This window comes from Brienomyrus brachyistius, chromosome 1 (genome assembly GCF_023856365.1).
Source record: "Brienomyrus brachyistius isolate T26 chromosome 1, BBRACH_0.4, whole genome shotgun sequence".
NCBI lineage: Eukaryota > Metazoa > Chordata > Actinopteri > Osteoglossiformes > Mormyridae > Brienomyrus > Brienomyrus brachyistius.
This window is the reverse complement of record NC_064533.1, coordinates 23,295,302-23,314,719: the sequence shown is the minus strand read 5'-3', so window position 1 is coordinate 23,314,719 and position 19,418 is coordinate 23,295,302. Positions and strand designations below refer to the sequence as shown.

General features: G+C 43.8%; 1 protein-coding gene across 12 annotated transcripts in view; it reads right to left on the bottom strand.

The window, feature by feature from the left end:
• LOC125744386 (receptor-type tyrosine-protein phosphatase mu-like) overlaps nt 1-19,418 on the bottom strand; it is a 200,150-nt gene that overhangs the window by 35,038 nt on the left and 145,694 nt on the right. For 6 of the 12 annotated variants that reach the window (XM_049016138.1, XM_049016157.1, XM_049016177.1 and 3 more), the window contains 4 exons: nt 7,758-7,909; nt 5,404-5,478; nt 4,654-4,680; nt 2,092-2,285 (listed from right to left, as the gene is read on the bottom strand). In XM_049016138.1, the coding sequence (XP_048872095.1) occupies nt 2,092-2,285; nt 4,654-4,680; nt 5,404-5,478; nt 7,758-7,909 (448 nt within the window). The remainder of the gene's footprint in view (nt 1-2,091; nt 2,286-4,653; nt 4,681-5,403; nt 5,479-7,757; nt 7,910-19,418) is intronic. The other 6 variants (XM_049016147.1, XM_049016169.1, XM_049016201.1 and 3 more) reach the window with 2 other exon arrangements.

The window sequence follows — 19,418 nt, the reverse complement described above, 5'->3', positions numbered from 1 at the left end:
CAGATATGATCGGATATGGATCAGCCTGGACCACTGGTGACACTATCCAGGCAGGCGTACCTTCTAATCTCATTAAGAAAGCAGTGAATAATACTGCTTTATACATCTGGCCTTTTTATCAATCGATAAAAGGCAGTACTGTGCATTTGGAGAAATGTCACAGTCACAAAGCACTGTGGAATAATTCGCAGTAATGTTTTTTTTCCAGGAAATTGGAAAAAAGTACAAACTCCAAACAGAAAATGATTGCAAAGCTCCCTCAACAAGGCAATCAAGTAATAGTCCCAGAAAATAGTCTCTATAAAGGCACACGGAGAGAATGCAATTGTATTCAGTATATAAAATGATGGAAGCCGGTGTCTGGAATTGAGGGTCGGGGGGTGGGGGGGGGCTGACAGCAAGCTGATGCAGATGTTCGTTTTGGTACCGCACCAACATGTGGAGGGCTTCTCTGGGCCACTCTTAGACATCACAGATATAATATTTGACTCGAATTGAAGGAATATCCGCCAAAAGATGACATTGGTGTGTTATTATGGAGTGGTGTATAGCTCAAGGGGTCACTGTGCTCACTGTGATCGGAAGGCTGCCAGTTCAAATCCCAGGGTCAGCCCTAAACCCCCCCCACAAAAAAAACTATGAAAAATATTCTCTGAAAGGTGAGGTGTTACCTTATTATAAACCTCCTCGAAGTACTAGCAGGACAGGCACTGAACAAACGATACGGTCGTAATCAGATTTCATCCCTCCACCGTGACCCTTTCTGTGTGCTGTCAGCATGACAAACACACAGCCGCACACAGCCGCACACAGGCACACACAGCCACACACAGCCGCACACAGCCGCACACGCAGGGCAGAGGTGCGGATCTCCCAGAACCGCATGTTTCTGGGAGAGAGCCCAGGCGAAACTGAAGCTTCCAGGCAGAAAACATATTGTTTCCACTGTCAATATAAAAAGATACATGAAGGTGGAGTGACCAGCAGACGGACAATGCAGTAAACCCTGAAGGTGACGTTACGCAGCTTAGCACAGCAGCGCTCCATGCGGAAGGAAACTGGTCACGCTGGGCACTAATAAGCAGACACCACATCTACATCTCGCGGCTTAAAATAATATTTTTCTAAAAAACTTCATACTTTGAAAAGGGGCATCAATGTATTTTTTAAGTGGTGATAATATTGCACTGCAGTTAGCAGAAGCTTAAAAATCTTTATCCATAATGAATGAAGCCCTCGGGGAAGCCCCAAACTGTGAGCCTGAGCAGAGGATTCTGGGAGGTTGTTTTTTTTAATTCCAGCTCCACCCCACCCCCCCACCCCCAATCCCCCAATCCCCCAATCCCTTGCCCTGCATACAGACATTAGCAGCTCTTACTGATATCCAACAAGCCAAGCAAACCCTATGAACAGAAGTGTGGTGAAAGCGATTGCTGGAATTCTTTATCTTTATTCTCCGCTCGTACTGAGCTGTACTCAACAGTGCTAAATTGTCCCATTTCTCTCATCCATCCATCCATCCTGGAGCCTACAGCAGGAGGCAAAGGGCACACAATTTGGGACAGCTCTGTGCCCTCTTTTAAAATGCTGTCTCAAAAAATACTGTCCCTCCTATAAACAGCAAAGACACTCTCTTCAAGGAAGCGGGCTGCTCTCTGGGGCTCCCAGTATCCACAGGATCAAGAGGCCCGATTTGCTTAGAACATTTTATGGCCGCTTGCTAGTTAAACACACAGTCACGAGATAGGGGGTCATTACATTCTAAACAGAGCACAAGACTGCAAGCAAACCACAAGGGGGGTGCAGGAGCACAGTGCAAATCTGAGCAGCTACTTGATAGTCGTATCAAGTAGCGGTTTGGATGCTAATGCTAATCCTGATGCTAATTTCTTAATTATCTGATGAGCACCTCAGAATAAATGTTTGAAAATCATTCTAGCTTGTTAATTCCACATATAATGCAAAATAATGTAACATAATATTGCGGTGAACAGAATGGGTAGATAATATGGTAAGGAGGGTCTGCAATCTGATATGACACCGGGGTCAGAGGTCACGCTTGAGTACTTCCTGAATCCTGCCGGTACCCACCTCGTACTCCTCCTTGAAACCGTAGCCCTCGGAGCACTTCATCTGCGTGATGTGCTGCAGCAGGTCGGCCACGCGGATGGCGGGGTGCAGCTGCCCGGTCTGGTACGGCACCTCCGCTGATTCCCGCGTCTTGTACGTGTGCCCGTGGGACTGCACCAGGCTGCCGGTGTCGCTTGCCGCGGCATGGCTCTCGTCTGGAATGATAGTGAGAGCAAGGCGTGGCTCGGTCAAGGCCAAGCTGCCCGTGGAGCTCAACGAGGCACAATGGCTGCCGGGGGCAACGGCTCATTACTGACGGATGGACATGGGACAACAGCGTCATATTAAAACATGAGGAAACATCTATCTATCTATGAATTTTAACCCATTTATTATAAATTTTATGAAACCAATCAAAAATAAAACATTTAATTACATCTTTGTTGAAAAGCATCCAAACTCATTAGAGTTTTGTTGACAGTGGTGCATGAAACACACATTTTATGCCTGTTGGAGATATAGCACACAATTATATGTTTCCAGCATATTACCATTTAATATACATCATTATACTCGTTAAATTGTGCCAAATGTCATCACTAAATCCTGAACGACAGCGATATGGGGATGTCGGAATGCGGCGATGACCACGGACGATGGAGGTGCTCGGAAAACGTGCAGGTCACCGTAGTGACCGTTCACGACGTCTGATGAGGAACATGGCTTAAGAAACAAAAAAAAAAAAAACAAAGCTAAAAACCAGGGGAAAAAAAATGCTAGCCGGAGAAGGACGGGTGCTCGGGAGACGACAAACGGTGTTCTGATGGGTCATTCGCTTTGCCATGCCAGCCAACTGCGTCACGGGAAACACAAAGAGTGGACGGGGCAAGGCGGAGGGGGTGGAGGGATGTTGCCATGCAAGTCAGCACACACCAGAAGAGGCTCCGTCCATGATAACACACAACCTTTCTTCCCCAAAAAGGGCCCACTGGAGACTTACCATTAATCGGAACTTTACAAGGAGATACATAACAGGTTAAATGTGAAGAAAAAAGGAGGAGAGAAAAGGGAGAAGAAGGATATAAGCAACAATATAGCATGAGCACCTGCACAGTCGTCCTGAAAGAATCCAGGGCAGCTTGCTCTCCTTCTGGGAGAGCAAACTCAATTCTGCGATAGGCCCACCTAGCAGAAAAGCCCGTCTGAATAAACCGATTAATTAATCCGGGCTGCTTGCTTTGCTCAAGAGACCTTTCAAATGGTCGCCCAAATAGTCCAATTCGTCAATGAATTAAAACATCTTTCAATCATTATTTTGCATGCCAGAACCTGAAAATTCCCAAATGAAATTTGCCAAATTATCAATTTATTTAAAAGTATCACAATTGTTAATTAAGAAAAGTATTAATTATCAAATGAAGAAACTAAATGAAAACAATTTTTAATTAAATTTGATAGCTCTGTCATAGTTGGTATCTGTCAGTTTTCATTACATCTCAGCACTCAGTTAAATTATTTAATAATTAAGTTGAAAACATTAGCTGGTATCTGCAGGCTTAAACAGATTTTACTGGTCTAACTAATAATCTCGGATTTCAGGCACTCTTCAGGCAGGAAGTAATTTCTACCTTCAAAACTAGGAGTTGTTTTTTTTTTTAATAAAAACAACAATTTTGTTATTTATTTAATTGAGTACTGGGATGTAACCAAAACGCGGGACCCCAGACTACCTGCATCATAATTTTCCACTCCTGCGCTAACTGTCTGTCTGTTAAATGTGCTCTCCACTCACAGCTACACGGCATGACAAAGGCAGCCACCACAGGCCTTCAGCTATATATCCAGCATACAAGTCATTTTACAATTAGCTTAGTAAGTCTCGTTATTTCAGAGAAAAAAAATCTAACGTTTGCATAAGCATACAGTGGTGATCATTTGGAAAACAGATGCTATTTCTAATGTGCTATACAAAACAAAAACCCCCAAAAAGGCCCTCGCTGGCAAAAAAAACGAAACGTAAAAACTGCAAAAGTTCAAACAAAAACCGAACGGAACTGTGTCCCTCGTAGTACGCAGTGGACTAAAGGGACAAAGCCCTCGTATGACAGCCCGGCCTTCAGCTTTGGTATTTATCTGTTGGGTGTGCGCTAATGCTAACACGCTAACATGCTAATGCGCTAACGGTCACGGGGGAGGGGTAGGAGGGGGAGGGGGGAGGTGGCGGGGGCAGCAGTGGGGAAGCTGCTTCGGCACTCGATCACTCCCCATCATCCAGTCCACATCGCCTGTCCATGCACATGAGAGGTCAGAGACATACGTGATGTCGACACGGGAATGTGGATGTGATGGAGTGAAGCCAGCCTGTGCTTGGTAGACTCCTAAACTCACAGAAAAAATAAGGAAAAAAGCAGGCAGGTATGGAGGTGAAGAAGCCATCCAAAACCAGCCAAACTGAACGAGAAAGCCACCCACCCTCCCCCGCCCGCTCACAATCCGACAGATAGCTATTAGCCACAGGAGACACACACGCTCATGTCCGGCTCGCGCGAGTAGCAAGTGTGAAAAGAAGACGGTTGTCCTCACCTAATATCGCGGTTGGCACAAAGGGGTCTGCCCACGCCATAAGTGAGTGACGAGTGGGAAGTTTATAAAGGAGAAGAACATAGCAGTGAATAAGTGGAGGCACCGCCCACCCCAAGTAAGAACAACATCAGAGCAATGCATGAATTAGTAGGTATGCCAGTTATTAATAAAAAAAGCTGTTAAAGAAGCAGGCAGATCAGGAGGAAAACGCAAAGTAAAGATACAATTAAATCACTTATGGCGGAATTATTTTCAGAATTTCATTTCCAGAAAGTGCATCGGAATTCGTTCTATGAAGTGCCGATCAACATCGATACACTTTACACTGTAATTAACAGGCTGAATGAGGTCAAAACGTACACAGGAGAGGGGCTTTTGTGGGGGGGGGGGGGGGGAGATAGGACAGAGAAAAGATAGGATGGGTTTGGGGAACATTTACATATGACTCAGAAATGGTGGGGTTAATTGGGGGTTTGGGGGACTCCATGTTGGAGGAACTCAAAAGAGACAGAGCCCAGGAATTTTTCGATTAAAGTCAAAATTTTGACCCGACGAGGACTGAGGCTCATTCTGTCTGCTTGATTCCCAAACCGGCAACTACAGCAGCAATGGCAGGGAGGCAGGATTGGGGAGGGGGGGGGGGGGCAAAAGTGGCCAATCTCATCACCACGGGTCAAAGTTTTGATTAATCCATCTGTGAACTGTGATCACGTTACACCCCAGTGCAGAGAGAAGAGACAAGGTCAGTACCTGGGTAGTAGGAGGTGGGAACGGAGGTGCTGAGCGTGTTAGTCTTCATGGTGAACGATGAGGGCGACGAGATAGCTTTGTGCAGAAACACAGCAGGCAGAAAACCATTAATAAGCAAGCCAGCAAAGACAATTAATCTCATTCCTCTTTCTTAAATGATTCTCTTCCAGTCATCAAGTCCCTCTTGATTTCTAAAATTTATTTAAATGTGCTTCTTTCCTTTTCAAAAGCCAGTTAACAGCCAAATTCCAGGATTTCCAGAAACAGTGCTGTCTGCAGCAAGAGACTGTTTAGCCACAATTAATTGATTAGCGCATTATTTTAAAAAACAAGGCAGAGCAGAGATGGAGGGATCCGACAGTCTCAGACAAGCTTACTGAAATGTGCCAAGAAGAAGGGGCTCCCCACGGGGCCCCCGGGCCCCCACAAGCCTTACAAGTACCAGCCTCTGAATAAGGGGACGCATCTCGTTACCTTAATTCAAAAAACAGCACTAATGCTAAAATTTCACCCGATAATTTTATAGTGTTAAAATCTATAAACTGATAAAAATATTAGAGCTTATGCCATTTCAAAAACATGTCTAACATTTTAAAGTTCATTCACCATGTAATATTCCAAAACTAAGAATGACTGGAATATCTAAAGACTGAGTTGTCATATTTGTCACCACTGTTGCTCACATACTGCAATTAGATTAAATATTAAAACTGATTTTTATACTCACCAGCACAATAGAGCACAGTTCTTCTTAACACTGAAGCTCAGTCGCTACAGACTAATGCATTCAGCAACAATAGCATAGTATGAACAATACAACAACAATAATGTAAATAAATGTATGCCGTTTGTCACATTTATTGGAATCTAACAATGAAACATGAGACAGATTTTAAAATGCGGGGTTAGGGTTGTCGTCGAGGATACGAGTCCCAGAGGCGCTATACCTCTGATACGACCCGACTGTCAGTCTCAGAAATCATTTCGCGAGACGGAGGGTTAAGGTCACGTATGAGACCCGTCTGTCACCAGCTAGCGTTCTGTCTGTACGTCTGAAGGCGTCTTGATTTATTCATTCGACGGGGGCGACTTGGCAACACGGGGAAAGAAAAAAATCAGCTTCGTCAACCATGCACCTCTAATATTTATGGTTCATAAAGAAGGCTGTTTGGTCTCCACAGTGTCTACGGTAATATCTGTGCGGCCCATTTTACTTATTAATGATAAAATGTAAAAAAAATAAAACAAATGTGAAAAAAGATCATTAGTTTTAAAAAGAGATTTTCAAAGTTTAGAATACCGTTTCAAAAAACCTGGCTTCTTTTTGAGAAATTATTAATGTAAAATTCATGGATATTTTCTTACCTGTTTCCTAGTAATATTTTTAAAACCAGACTAATAACTTTAATTCCTTTAAATAAACTTTCCAGTGATAAGCACCGAACATTATGATTTTTGTTCATTTTTTTCCGCAAAAGTCAGCGGCTGCCACTGAATCCTGTTTATTTTCAAAAGTCAAGCAAAAGGAGAAAAATAAAAAGGAAGGTGGAGAAAAGGCAAGACTTTTTGAGTATTCCTCCGTCACTCGTGGCGATGTTAATGTCTAGCGGCTGGCCGTGTTAATATTTGATGCGCTTGGAGACGGCCCGTTCTCCCGCCCCTAAAACCAAATGAGGGTAGATCCTGCTATCCGAGGACGGCGGTGGACTCCAGGTCACGGTGCCTTTTTCCGAAAATTCTGAAACGCGGGTTAGCCTTTGTCCTATGCCACTGTTCTGGGGATAAAAGATTCACGGCAGATCAGAGGTGAGCCCTCCTAGAGTGGCTGATCTCCGTCTCGCGGATGCAAAGCAGGGAGAGAGCCCAACATCACTGGGCACATCTGAGGAGTATCACCTCAGAAGGGCTTTTAAACCATTATACCAGCGGCTACGCGTTAAAATGCTAAATGGACGATCCTTTCAGTCCAAACTCCGTCGCCGACATGGAACTCAGAAATGAGGCGAATTTCCAGATGATGAAAGACTTCCTGTGAGCTGGCTTCAAGCCACAGAAAGGCCAAAGAGACCCCCCCCCCACCACCATCCTCCCCCCACACGGTTAACTCAGCTACTTGAAATGTGGCACTTTTGACAGCCGAGAGCACGGGATCCGGAGCAGGCTGCCAGGCTGACTTCGGATTACAACGACAGTGGCTTTCGGCTCCATCTCTGTTGCATCATGAGCATTGAAAAAACCGCCACGGCGCGACGGCTGCTTCCGTACGGCATACCGCCATAACGACGGTAGTGACCCAAACGTCAGCACCACCACCCGCCCGTCTGAGAGCAGTGCAGCCCGGCCCAGACACTCACATCTGCCGTTGAGGTTGTGCGTGTCCATGAAGGAGATGGCCTCGTCGCAGTTGGTGCCCTGCTCCGTGTAGCTCTTGTCCATGGAGTTCACCATCACCGTCATCTCCTGCCGTGTGTTGTTCAGCGTCTCTTTCCGCTTCTTCGCCAGTTTCCTTTGGTCGCCACACAAAGACAAGGCAGTAGAGGAACGTCATTCCCGGATGGACGCACCCACCGGCGAACGAAATTCAACCATATCTTGCATTTGTCGCTAAGCAAATTTTTGACGAAGGAAAGCTAAACAGCAGAACATTACTCAATAGCAGTAAAGATAATGCTTATGCTAACATAGCAGTAAAGTATATATATTTATATATATATATAGCATCTATATATATATAACAAACTCTTGTTTGTCATTAGGGTTGCAGGGATTCAGCATGTGATCATCAGAAGCAGCATGATTAAGCTGAAAGCAGGAACGATGTCAAGGGATAAAGACAATCCGTGAATCGGAATGACGGCGTCAGGCCCGACTAATGTGCTCTCCTGGGGCGACGTGTCAGGGGGAGGAAGAGAAGTCACTACCCACTTCCCCCCTGGTGGCTGGTGGGTGAGTGTGGGGGGAGAGTAAGACTGATGAGGCAAAAAAAGGCTCTATATAAAAATTTTCCGCCTGTAGCGACAAGATGTTGCGAGCATCCCAGCGAGTACGCCAAGCCCGGTCTCCTCCGAGTCCCAGATCTCACTGAAGATCTTTGGCGTGTTTGTGTAGTACATCTACAGGGGTGCAGTATTACATTCCCGAGGTTAGGAGGGGCCTTTCACAATCCTAATACTTTAATTTAATTTATTTTTATTTCACTGACGCTTTTCTCAAAATCTACATACAAGTAAGGCAAACAGCACATTACAAACATACTGCTGTCAAGGAGTCAGTTAGGCATGAGTGCAGCTGGGCTGAGCTTCCAGTGAAGGAGTTAAACAAAGCAAGAACCTAGTTAGACTATCCAAAGAGCAGAATGTGCAGCATCAACATTCAAGGGCCGTAAAATTTACAACTGAATCTCAAAATATCCAGGTCAGCCTTCATTTCGGTTCACTGTGTCAATTGTTATTTCACTCTCTTTACGGATGCTAATCTCAATTACCATCTAAACCGATGGTTATTAAATGTATTCCCAGTCTATCTGACCATTAAGGTAGTTGCCAATGGGACTGTGTCTCAGGGCCTGGAGTTTCAGCCCTGAAACTTCACACAGGTGGCACTGTAAATTTTAGTGCTACCACACCCCCCGTCAGCATAAAAACCAAGGAGGCCCCCGGGAAGTCTCCCGATTAGCTATTCCTGGACTGGAGCTGATGGGGGCAGTGAGGCCCTTCATTTACAGATGAAGGGCGTCTTTTAGCAAGACTGGCACAGGAGCCTTTGTTCCACAGATGCCGCGGCTAACACCTTTCCATGACACCTTCCTCTCCCCCAAAACCTGAGCAAAATGGACTTCTGTGGCCCCCCCCCCCACCAACCCTGGCAGCTGCCCACCAGCTTTGCCTGTTTCAAACATACTGTAGAGCCCTTTCAACGGCCACGTGAAGAGAAAAAATAAACACTGTCATTGAACAAAAAAAGAACATTCTAGATTAGCATGTGGGTAACGCCATCCACCTTGAGCACAGCGACTTACCCCTGTTTCTCCCTGAATAGCCACACATCAGCAAGACCTAATGACATCTTACCTCCTTCCTCCTTTCCTCCCCCCGAATCGCCTTGGGGCAGAAGAGAAGGGACAAAGAGTGCAAGGAGATGCTCCTTCTAATGTACCCTCCTTGGCTCCTGCTCCAATCTATTCCCCGTAGCACAAAGTGATTTAAAGGCACACGTTCAGACTGAGCCCTATACAAAGTGGCTGCACAAACCGAGCATTAAACATAAATAAACCACAGTCATCTCCAAAGTCTATCCTTTTCCATCATCATTTTGGCACTTAAAGATCAAAGTCGACTTACTGTAGCTCCCCAGGGCGGAACAAAAAACAGGACTGGACTTGCAAATATCTAGCCAGATGTTTACCAGAAATCATTCTCCATTTGGTGTGATATTGCACGATGTCGTCTGTGTGTACGGCCTTTTTAATGGCCATGTGCTGCACATTAGCACATGTTCACAACTATAGTGAAGGACGGGCGTGAAAAGGTCCATTTCCCCTTGACATATCAACAGCTAATCTAATCTGTTCCCTAAGACAAGTTTCTTAAGTAATGGAGATTCACAACGGCAACTGTCTCACCAGTGCAGAGGAAGACCAGTGAGTTTGTGCTGGCTCTCGCGTACACAGCCCATTTACATGCTGAAAGTCCTCTGTTGTGATCCCTGTCCGAATTGATCAGGATCCTCATCGCAGGCCAGCAGCCTCCATGTATGATACTTCTGCACCAAGAAATTTGTTCTGTCTAGGTGAACCGCCCCGCCAGTTCATGACATGTACATGTACACTAGTGGCCAGAATTGTGAAAACACCTAGCATTTTTACGCTTTAAAAATAGCTGCACAAATATTGGCAATAATGTTTATAAATAATCAAAGAATGTTATGAACATCATACACGTCGCGATTAAATAAGTAACTGGAGTGACAGCTGAACAAAGTTCTCCAATCTCTAAAATTTGGAAGTGTTTCCACAATTTTGGCCACTGGCGTACATTTAAAGATTCTAAAGTAGATTGCTCCGCCTTCTAAACTTGCTTTATTTTTATTGTTTTTATTAGCAAGTCTACTGCCCAGAAGCTAAATAAAATGTCAACACATATACACTGACGTCCTTTCTGTAAATTTGTTCATTTCTATTGTATTATTTAGTTTTTGCGTGTATTGTACAGTAATGTGAAGTGTTTCTCCTACGTGTCTTGCAATTTTGTTCTGAACTTCATGTTCGGCACCTAATCACAAACAATTCTGGTATATTTGCCATACTGGCAACAAAGTGTTCTGAGTTCTGTCAACCAATAAATAGCTACATCATAATTATGATTTAGCCAGGAATCTGGAATGTGGTAAAATATATCGGCTCAGAGAAAATGAAGGGCCCTTTCACTGCAGCCGATTGAGATCGAGGAAGCAAGCCTCGAAGAGTAGGGCTACTTGTGTTCCCAGGACATGGTACAGAATTAGTGGGGAAGAACAGATTCAAGAAAATGAGGATGACAAGTCGTGACGCTACAGTATTTAACTGAATGCAGAACAACAGAGCTGCTGCTCCGCACGAGATAAATCACGTGGGTCTTTGTGTCGGAGATGCACCGTTTTTCAGGCTAACAGCCTGGTGTTCGCAATTAATAAAATCAGATTACTAAAAGGGATTGGCAAGGTATTAAAACTTCAAAGCGACAGTGTCCCCCTTCAAACGCAACAGAGCCTAATCTTGGCATTTGCAAATACCGGCTTAAGTTTGTAACCACTTGTCATCTCCGGAATCTGTTATTTGTTTTAATCCTCATACAAGCATCCGCTCAGGATGAATTGCTCCCGCCATTCGCATTAAAACGCAAATTAAAGTGTCGGACGAGGCCTTTTAAAAAGCACAGCTCGCGATCAGCATCGCACTATACATCTATTCACACTGAGATTCTGAGAAGCTGAACACAAAACTCGACAATAATGACAACAAAGCAACCTTAAAGCTCTTTATCCAGAGCTCAAGACTACTTTAAACTCCACTTTACCCATAACGGCCTATAAATACAATTAAAGAAATCGTTTCTATGGATTCTTGGTGGTTCAAAACAACCAGAAACGTAATGGACTGAATTCATGGACCCCGCCCCCCCCCCCCCCCCCCCCCACAGAATCATCTGAACGCATGCTGCTGTAAGGTCCTAAGCTAACGAAGTTCTCTGTTTGTTGACTTTCCCCAAATCAATCTTCTTTATTAAACTGTGCGGAGCCTTGCTACCATATGGCCACAGGATCCTGCCCACTCCCAGCAGCCATTTACTCAGGCAGCCCGACAGGGAGCTAATAGTTTAGCTGCTACTGCAAATATGTTGACAAAAGCGATATTTAACACAGTCCGTCATATTACGAGAAATCTGCAGCAAGACTGGCAGCTGGGCAATTGACAAGGAACCAGGATGCCGCCCCCTGCTGTTTAAGATCACGCCGAACATCACGGGCCAATAGTAAATGTTGGGTGATCTCAAATGTTGGAGATGTGAGGAGAAAATACATGAGTGTGATACTATAGTTTTTTTCTGGTTCTTTCTGGGTACTTATCCCAGATGTAAACAATGATTTGGAAAATGCAGTTTGCAGTTATTTACGTTTGTGACTGTAGGGTTCAGCAGAATGATGCCGATGTCTGATGAGTCTTTCTTCCATCACAGATTAGTCAGCTGGACTCTCCTTCCACAGTGGGGATTTCTCACAAGGCCCATCCAGGAGCAGGAGAAGCAGACAGTGCAACGCAAGCCAGTTAGCTCATCACTGCGAATGGAGATCTCACTTATCAAGTCAGCTCTATAACTAGCTCTCCCCAGAAACATTCATATTTTTAAACTTTATTAATTTATTCATTCTTTCACTAATGTAAGAACATAAGGCGATAAGAAATTAAGAAATGAGAGGAGGCAATTCAGTTCATCAAGCTCAATTGGGAAGAACTCAGTAGCTTAGAGGTGTTTAAAATCTTATCTAGGTCTGATTTAAAGGAAGCCAAGGTTTCAGCTTGAACTACATTATTCCATACTCTAAGTACACACTGCATAAAGAAGTGCTGTCTCAAATCCAGTTAAAAATGTTCTCCCACTAATTTTCACCTATGGCCACAGGTTCTTGGATCACTGAAGTATTTGGCTCAACAGCATTCTAAGTAGAATCTTATATATCTGGATCAAGACCCCCCTTAGTCTCCTTTGCTCGAAGCTGAACAGATGCAGCTCAGCTAACTTCTCCTCATAAGACATTCCTCTAAGACCAGGAATCATTCTTGTAGCCTAACATTGAATCCTCTCTAAGCCAGCAATGTCATTTTTAAGTTAAGGTGACCAAACCTGTACACAATTTTCTAGGTGGGGTCTTACCAAGGAATTGTATAATTTTGTGAAACGACCTAGACTGTCAGTGACTAAAGAACTGTGAGGTAGGACAGCTCTTAGGACATGCCCAGGACGCATCACTTCCTGTCCGTCCTCCCAGTGCCTATCATTCTGTTAGCAGGATTGATGCTCCCCCGTCAACAGCGGACAGGCTGCAAATAAAATATATTATTAATGCTAAATCAGCATAGTATGCTATTTAATCTGCAAAGCACAATCTCTTCTCATTTACCGTTATCACTCCCTCGCTGAATTCAATTGGCCGTCTAAAACAAACTTCCAGCGCAATCCAAATCCACATATCCACCTTATATACCGAAAGCCTTTTCGATAACGTTAAAAGCTAGGAGCATTTTTTTTTCGAGATCTTTTCTTTTTTTTTTCCTACCGTTTCACTTTCCAAAGGCCACGCTCGCCGCCGAGCCATCGCCTCTTTTCATTTGCACAGTTCTCTCCCCCCCCCCCCTTTCAAACCGCATCTCGGCTCCGCTGTATCCACCGGGGAGCAGAGTGACCGAGACCCTTCCTCAAGCGGCGGCGGCGAGGAGGATTTCTAAAAGCCGCGGCCAGGCTATTTCCTCGAAAATGTCAAGACTCGGTCAGTTTCTAAGTGCAGCGGGGGTACGGGCACAAAAGCAAATGGAAAAATAAATGTGAAAGCATTTTTTATTGCTTCCCGGTGAAGGAAACGAAGAAAAAGTCACAAAAGGGGAGAGCGCCGGCGCTGTCGGCAGAGAGAACACCTCACATTCCTGTGTCTGCAGGATGAGCCCTGAGGTGCCGAGACCATAAACATCTGTGCTTTAAATAACTGTGGTTTCTTTAAAAGGCAATAACTACACGATAAATAAAATAAAATACTACAAGCGTAACCCACAGGAAGTCCACCTAGAGCCACTCTATCATTGATTATAGAAATAATGATTAGCTGATTCTAACTTGTCTAAGTTGTGTGAATCACCTCTTCTGCTGGAGATCACGTGAGTTCCAATACAGGTATTGGTTTGAGAACAAGGATTGCATTATGTGCTGACATATTTTACTGCCGGGGGGTGTTGCTGGGGCTTTAGAAAATGTTCTTTACTATTTTCATTAAATTCACCCCCCCCCCCCCCCCAGAAAAGGTTCATCCACGCTTTTCATAAATCTCTAATGACACCCCTGTTTACTATCCAATAGCTATTGGCAGACATGGGAGTCTAGTGGAATCCGAAATGAGAGCGATTCCTGGCTAAAGACTTAACAGGAGCCAGAGGGACACAAAACACGGCAAAGCAGAACCTCGCCATGCTTTTCTGTGACACGAGGCAATGTGAATGGACTTCACCATCCGTATTCACTGTGCACTGATGCCAGGGGATGTTCAAACGAACGACACCATCCGCATGATATTTGTGCTTTGTGCAGCTTTGGCATTACGAGGCCTGGTCCAGAAAAGCTCAAAATGATGCTTAAAAATCCCTTGACTGGAGGCTCAGTGGTTCACGTGCTGGTCCACAGTTCACGTGCTGGTCCACGGTTCACGTGCTGGTCCACGGTTCACGTGCTGGTCCACAGTTCACGTGCTGGTCCACAGTTCACGTGCTGGTCCACGGTTAACGTGCTGGTCCACGGTTCACGTGCTGGTCCACGGTTCACGTGCTGGTCCACGGTTAACGTGCTGGTCCACAGTTCACGTGCTGGTCCACGGTTCACGTGCTGGTCCACGGTTAACGTGCTGGTCCACGGTTCACGTGCTGGTCCACGCTTTCAACCCATTTGTCGACTGCTTGCTATATGCAACAGCTTGGGGCTGCAGTTTTATCTGAGGCGGTCTCTCCGAAAAAATAACCTTCCCGCTTTAATCCGCATCATTCCACCGACTCGGGTCAAATTTAGACACAAAGCATGGGGGGGCTAGAACTTGGGGATTACGCTCGGAAACATTTCGATTATTTATACCTCAGCCTTGCCTCTCCTTGAGAAGAGTTACCAGGAAGGTCGATGCAAACCGCACAGCAGTGTCATTACAGTTTGGATTTTTCATTTAGTTTTTTATATTATTTATAATTTATATTATTTATATTATTTTATTATATTATTTTAAATTTGCATGTGAAATCCAGCTTAGTTTAGTTCATTTTATTTTAGCTTCAGTTAATTTTTATTCATTAGCATTTCAAAGATATATTTCTGTTTACTTTTTATATATTTTAGTTTTCATAATTTTATACAGATATTTGTCTGATTTGTCTCTGATTTCTACATTAAGACATTATACAAATTATGTACTAATGTCCTCAAAATGGGTAAAACATTATTCATAATGGTTTAAAAGCAACATTGTGAAACACCAGTAATAAAAAAATGTAGCCAAATAGTAAAACTGGTAACAGAAAGTATTTGGTGTTTGTTCTTATTTTCAGTGTTTTTGGAAGTAATATTCATAGTTTTAATGAAGCTGTGAGTTTTCATGTCATTATATTATAATTTATAAAAAAACTTTTTTGCAGTTTTAGTTTTTGTTAAAGATAATAACTCACAGGAGGTCGGTCGTATCGCAGCTTGAAAGAGGGTCCTTCACATGAACACGCACTACCCTGGGAGTCCAGCTAAGGTTCTCAGAAGAACTCCTCCAGAACTTTCTCTCTTAACCCGCTCAAGTTACACTCCTCCATCCTATCCTTTAACGTTCATTTTTTTTCAGTTAATATTTTCACCAGACCCCTGAAAAAGCAGCAAACTCAGCCCGAAAAAGTCCAGAAAGAAAGTTTCCTCCCGGCTGGCAGACACACATAAATAACGGCTGGAGGTGTGTATACCGAGCTGCTGGGAGCTATGGCCGACGGGCCCTCCAGAGACAGGCACCATTAATGTGCCCGAGAGTGTAGCTCTCTGTCCAGACGGCTGTCGCATAACCCTACTTTATTTATTATTTCCCATATAAATCTTGATGCTTTGCAGGAGCCTTTTCTCAGTGACCTGGGGCTAGGGGGCTAAGCTCGACAGTTTAACAATAATAATGAAAAAAGAAACTAGACTGCAGAAATGTTTTACCCTCTTTGGAAAGAAAGGTAACACCTAACCTTTACATCTGACAGCCACTAGGGTAGAGATCCAGACTTAACAAATGGACCAGGGAGAACATCCATAGGTTGGTGACATCGGAGAACATCTCCCATCTTAAGTAACTATCATTGGATTGAAGGCCTTTTTCAACAAAATGATTAAAAACTGTGGCAAAATACTGTTTTATAACTTTCTTTGTGGCGTTCATTCTGCATTGGCAGGGGACGCCCCGGATTGTGGCCTGAACATCATGGACCAAACGTTCACACAAATCAACAACAATCGAATCCCCAAAATGTGTCTGGATCAGAACCCCAATGAGAAATAAGTTAAAACTCAATGGTAGTTCTATAGCATCACTCCCTGAGACTTATCCCAACCTTACTGAACATCACGCCCCCTGCTGTTCCTGCAAAAAGATCTCTGGTGAAATACTGAAGCACAGAAAAGAAACTTTGGAGAAATCATTGGCCAGCAGAAACCGGGCCTGCATATAACTAACTGGTCCATAGCACACGCACCACTTCCTATGGAAATCATGACCACTGATGGCACGTAACTGTGAGATCAGTCGGCTGGAAATGAGTGACTGGCTTCGCTGAGCATGATTAGCTGGTTTGATACAGCTGATCTTCACAGAGGCGGGCAAATGCTGAACACCTCCAGTTCACTAATATGAACCAATATGAAACAATCAATCATCCTTAAAGTGAACATGCCCCGTTAATCTCCAATATCCACTTGAAGTGCTTTGAGACAATGTAATATTGTGAAAATGCACTATATAAAATAGAATATCAAGATTCCAACGCAATCTCCTAATTAAAACACATTATACGTGCATGTAATCATTTTTAATCCCCTTTTAAATATCAAATACATTATTAACTCACTTCACAATGACATATGAAGTGAAATATTTTCTATATAAACGTATCTCTTTTGTCATTGAGACAAGTTGATTTTAAGGCCTGAAAAGGCCAGGAAGTGGAAAAATACAAGTCATGTTGTTTTCAGTGGGTCATGAAACAGAAGGCATCTCATCCATATAAGCCCTGAACAAACATGAAAAGAGAGGAAGAAAAAGTTATGAGAGACATGGGGTCAAAGTACCGGAGTGACGACGACCATAGAGCATGCAGAGATATTAAGCCATTTTTTTCAGGAGCACACACACACACACACACACACACACACACACACACACACACACACGCACACACACATGCCAAGCCCCTGATTAATAGGGTCTCACCCCCAAAGGAGCAGCATTAAAATGAAATCCAGAACACGCACACCTGTGTGCTGGGGAGATTTAACTGCGCAGTTAAGCCATCTGAGTAAAGGGCCACATTGACTCGCAAAACAAAGTCGTCTTGGCAATGATGTTACCCGCAAGAAAACTGGGAAGGCTGGGAAGGTAGATCCAGCAACACTGGTACTGGATTATTTACACAGGAGTATAATAACACTCGTTACGCAGTGTCGTCTATCTGTTAAATCTATAGAGAGCGTGATAGTCTGCCACCGTCCTTTGCGTCATGAATCATTGATTCCCCCATATGAAAACGTTACTGCAGACATTTTTAAAAGATCTCTTCTCCACAGGTTGATCCCAAAGATGACCAGGGGCTCTCCTACTGTACCTGCCTGTACACATCACATTGGCCCATCTGGAATTCTAAAATATTGCATATAAATATTTCATCTAAACTGGGTATGTAAGTTTCTGTCCGTTAAATTGGCTTCAAGAGACTCATGCATATCAAATGATGTATCTAATAACTAAATACGTTTGGCAGACCTGGCAGGTTCTGAACTGTCTTGACTGAAGGTTTGGGACCCTGGCGGGGAGGCAATGGTCACATTAGAAGACAGGTCAGAGGTGGAGTAGAGAGAAGAACCATCATACTGCAGTTCAACATCTCTGTGCCCTGTGAATGGCTCTAGCTGTAGGCAGAACACACAGCTTCCCAGGGCTCTTGAATTATCTGAATTGGGGAAGAAGTGAAAGAATCATCCATTTTCTTGGTTGGGGGGGCCCTCCCAAGTAAAACTTCACCTAGGGCCTGTGAAAAGGTGGAGCCTGTGACAGTGGCTTTGGCTATCAAATTCACCAACTTCACAGCTAATTGTTAAACAACCATCCATCTTCCAACTGCTTATCTTGTAAGGGGGGAGGGGGCGGAGCCTATTCCAGGCACTGTAGTGAATAAGGCTGCCAGTCTATCATAGGGCACGGATACCAGTTCACTGCTGGTATTTAGACTACAGGAGGAAGCTGAAGTACCAAAGGAAATACATGCAAACTCCACACGCACAGGCTTGGGGGGGGGGGGGGGGGAATTTGAACCGTCAACCCTGAGAGTGCACCTGTGAGATGAACAAGGAAACAGGAAACTGTTGAGTGCAAATGCACAGTTAACAGTCTTTGAGGCCGAACACATGGTCCTAGAAGAGAGACAACCATCTATCCAAATGAGCAGCACAAGGCCTGCTTGCACTCATCTGAAAACCTTTAGCTACCCTCTCCAACTTGTACACAAAGAATTCTGGTATTTATGCCACTTTTGGACATGCGGGTGACAACTGGCCTCAACTGGAGAGTCTGCAGGTTCTACAGGACTGACCCAGACAGGAGAGGGAAAAGCACCCTTGAAAAAACAAAAAAGGGGGAACCCTGTTAGGGGAACAACCTGGCGCAAAAAAAAACATAAAGCAAAACATTAAGCTGTCCTGCCACATCTGGCCCCCTATGAGGCGTGGCTACCCCATTCGTGCATGTTGTGTCATCTCCCGAGCTGGTCCTTGCACAATGGTATACAACTACTGACTTTGTTGAAATTGTTTCTCACTGTTATGTAACTAGTATTTTTAAAACAGTCCAGGATCTCGTTCAAAAACACAGGTTTCTTTGGTGAATTATGCATTGAAACACACCTTAAATATTTTTAAGGTAGCATAAGACACAGAAATGTTTTCCTCACCAGTCAGATCCTTGCTCCATACAAACAGAATTTGTTGAAACTTGGAAGCACAAATAAAGTGCCCTGAACTTTAGCAATGAATATACAGTAACCCATTTGCTAGGGGTGGCAGATTCCGGCGAATGTGAAAATTCACACATAATATTTAGGTAGCCCTAACCTCAACCCATAACAGTCTGCTAGCCTGACCAATAACAAAAAAGTATTTATTACCAATTTCTGAACAAACAGTACTGTATTATACACTTTGCATGTCAAATTGTTTCATCATTTGTTATCCAGACCTTTTTATGTAATATACAAACCATCCAAATAATTATCTTGCATATACAAAGTTACTACTGTACGCATTGGGAGCAATTATTAAAACCATTATTAAAAAGGCAAAAATTAATGGCACTGAAAGGTTTAAAAGTTTTTGTGAGAAACGCAAGATCCTACGGTCACAACTGCAGCTAACGCATGAGTGAGGCTGGTTGCCGAGACAAACATGCAGGACCTACACAAGCCAAGACTTCTAATATTAAAGATATGGTATACGCTTATAACAGCAAAT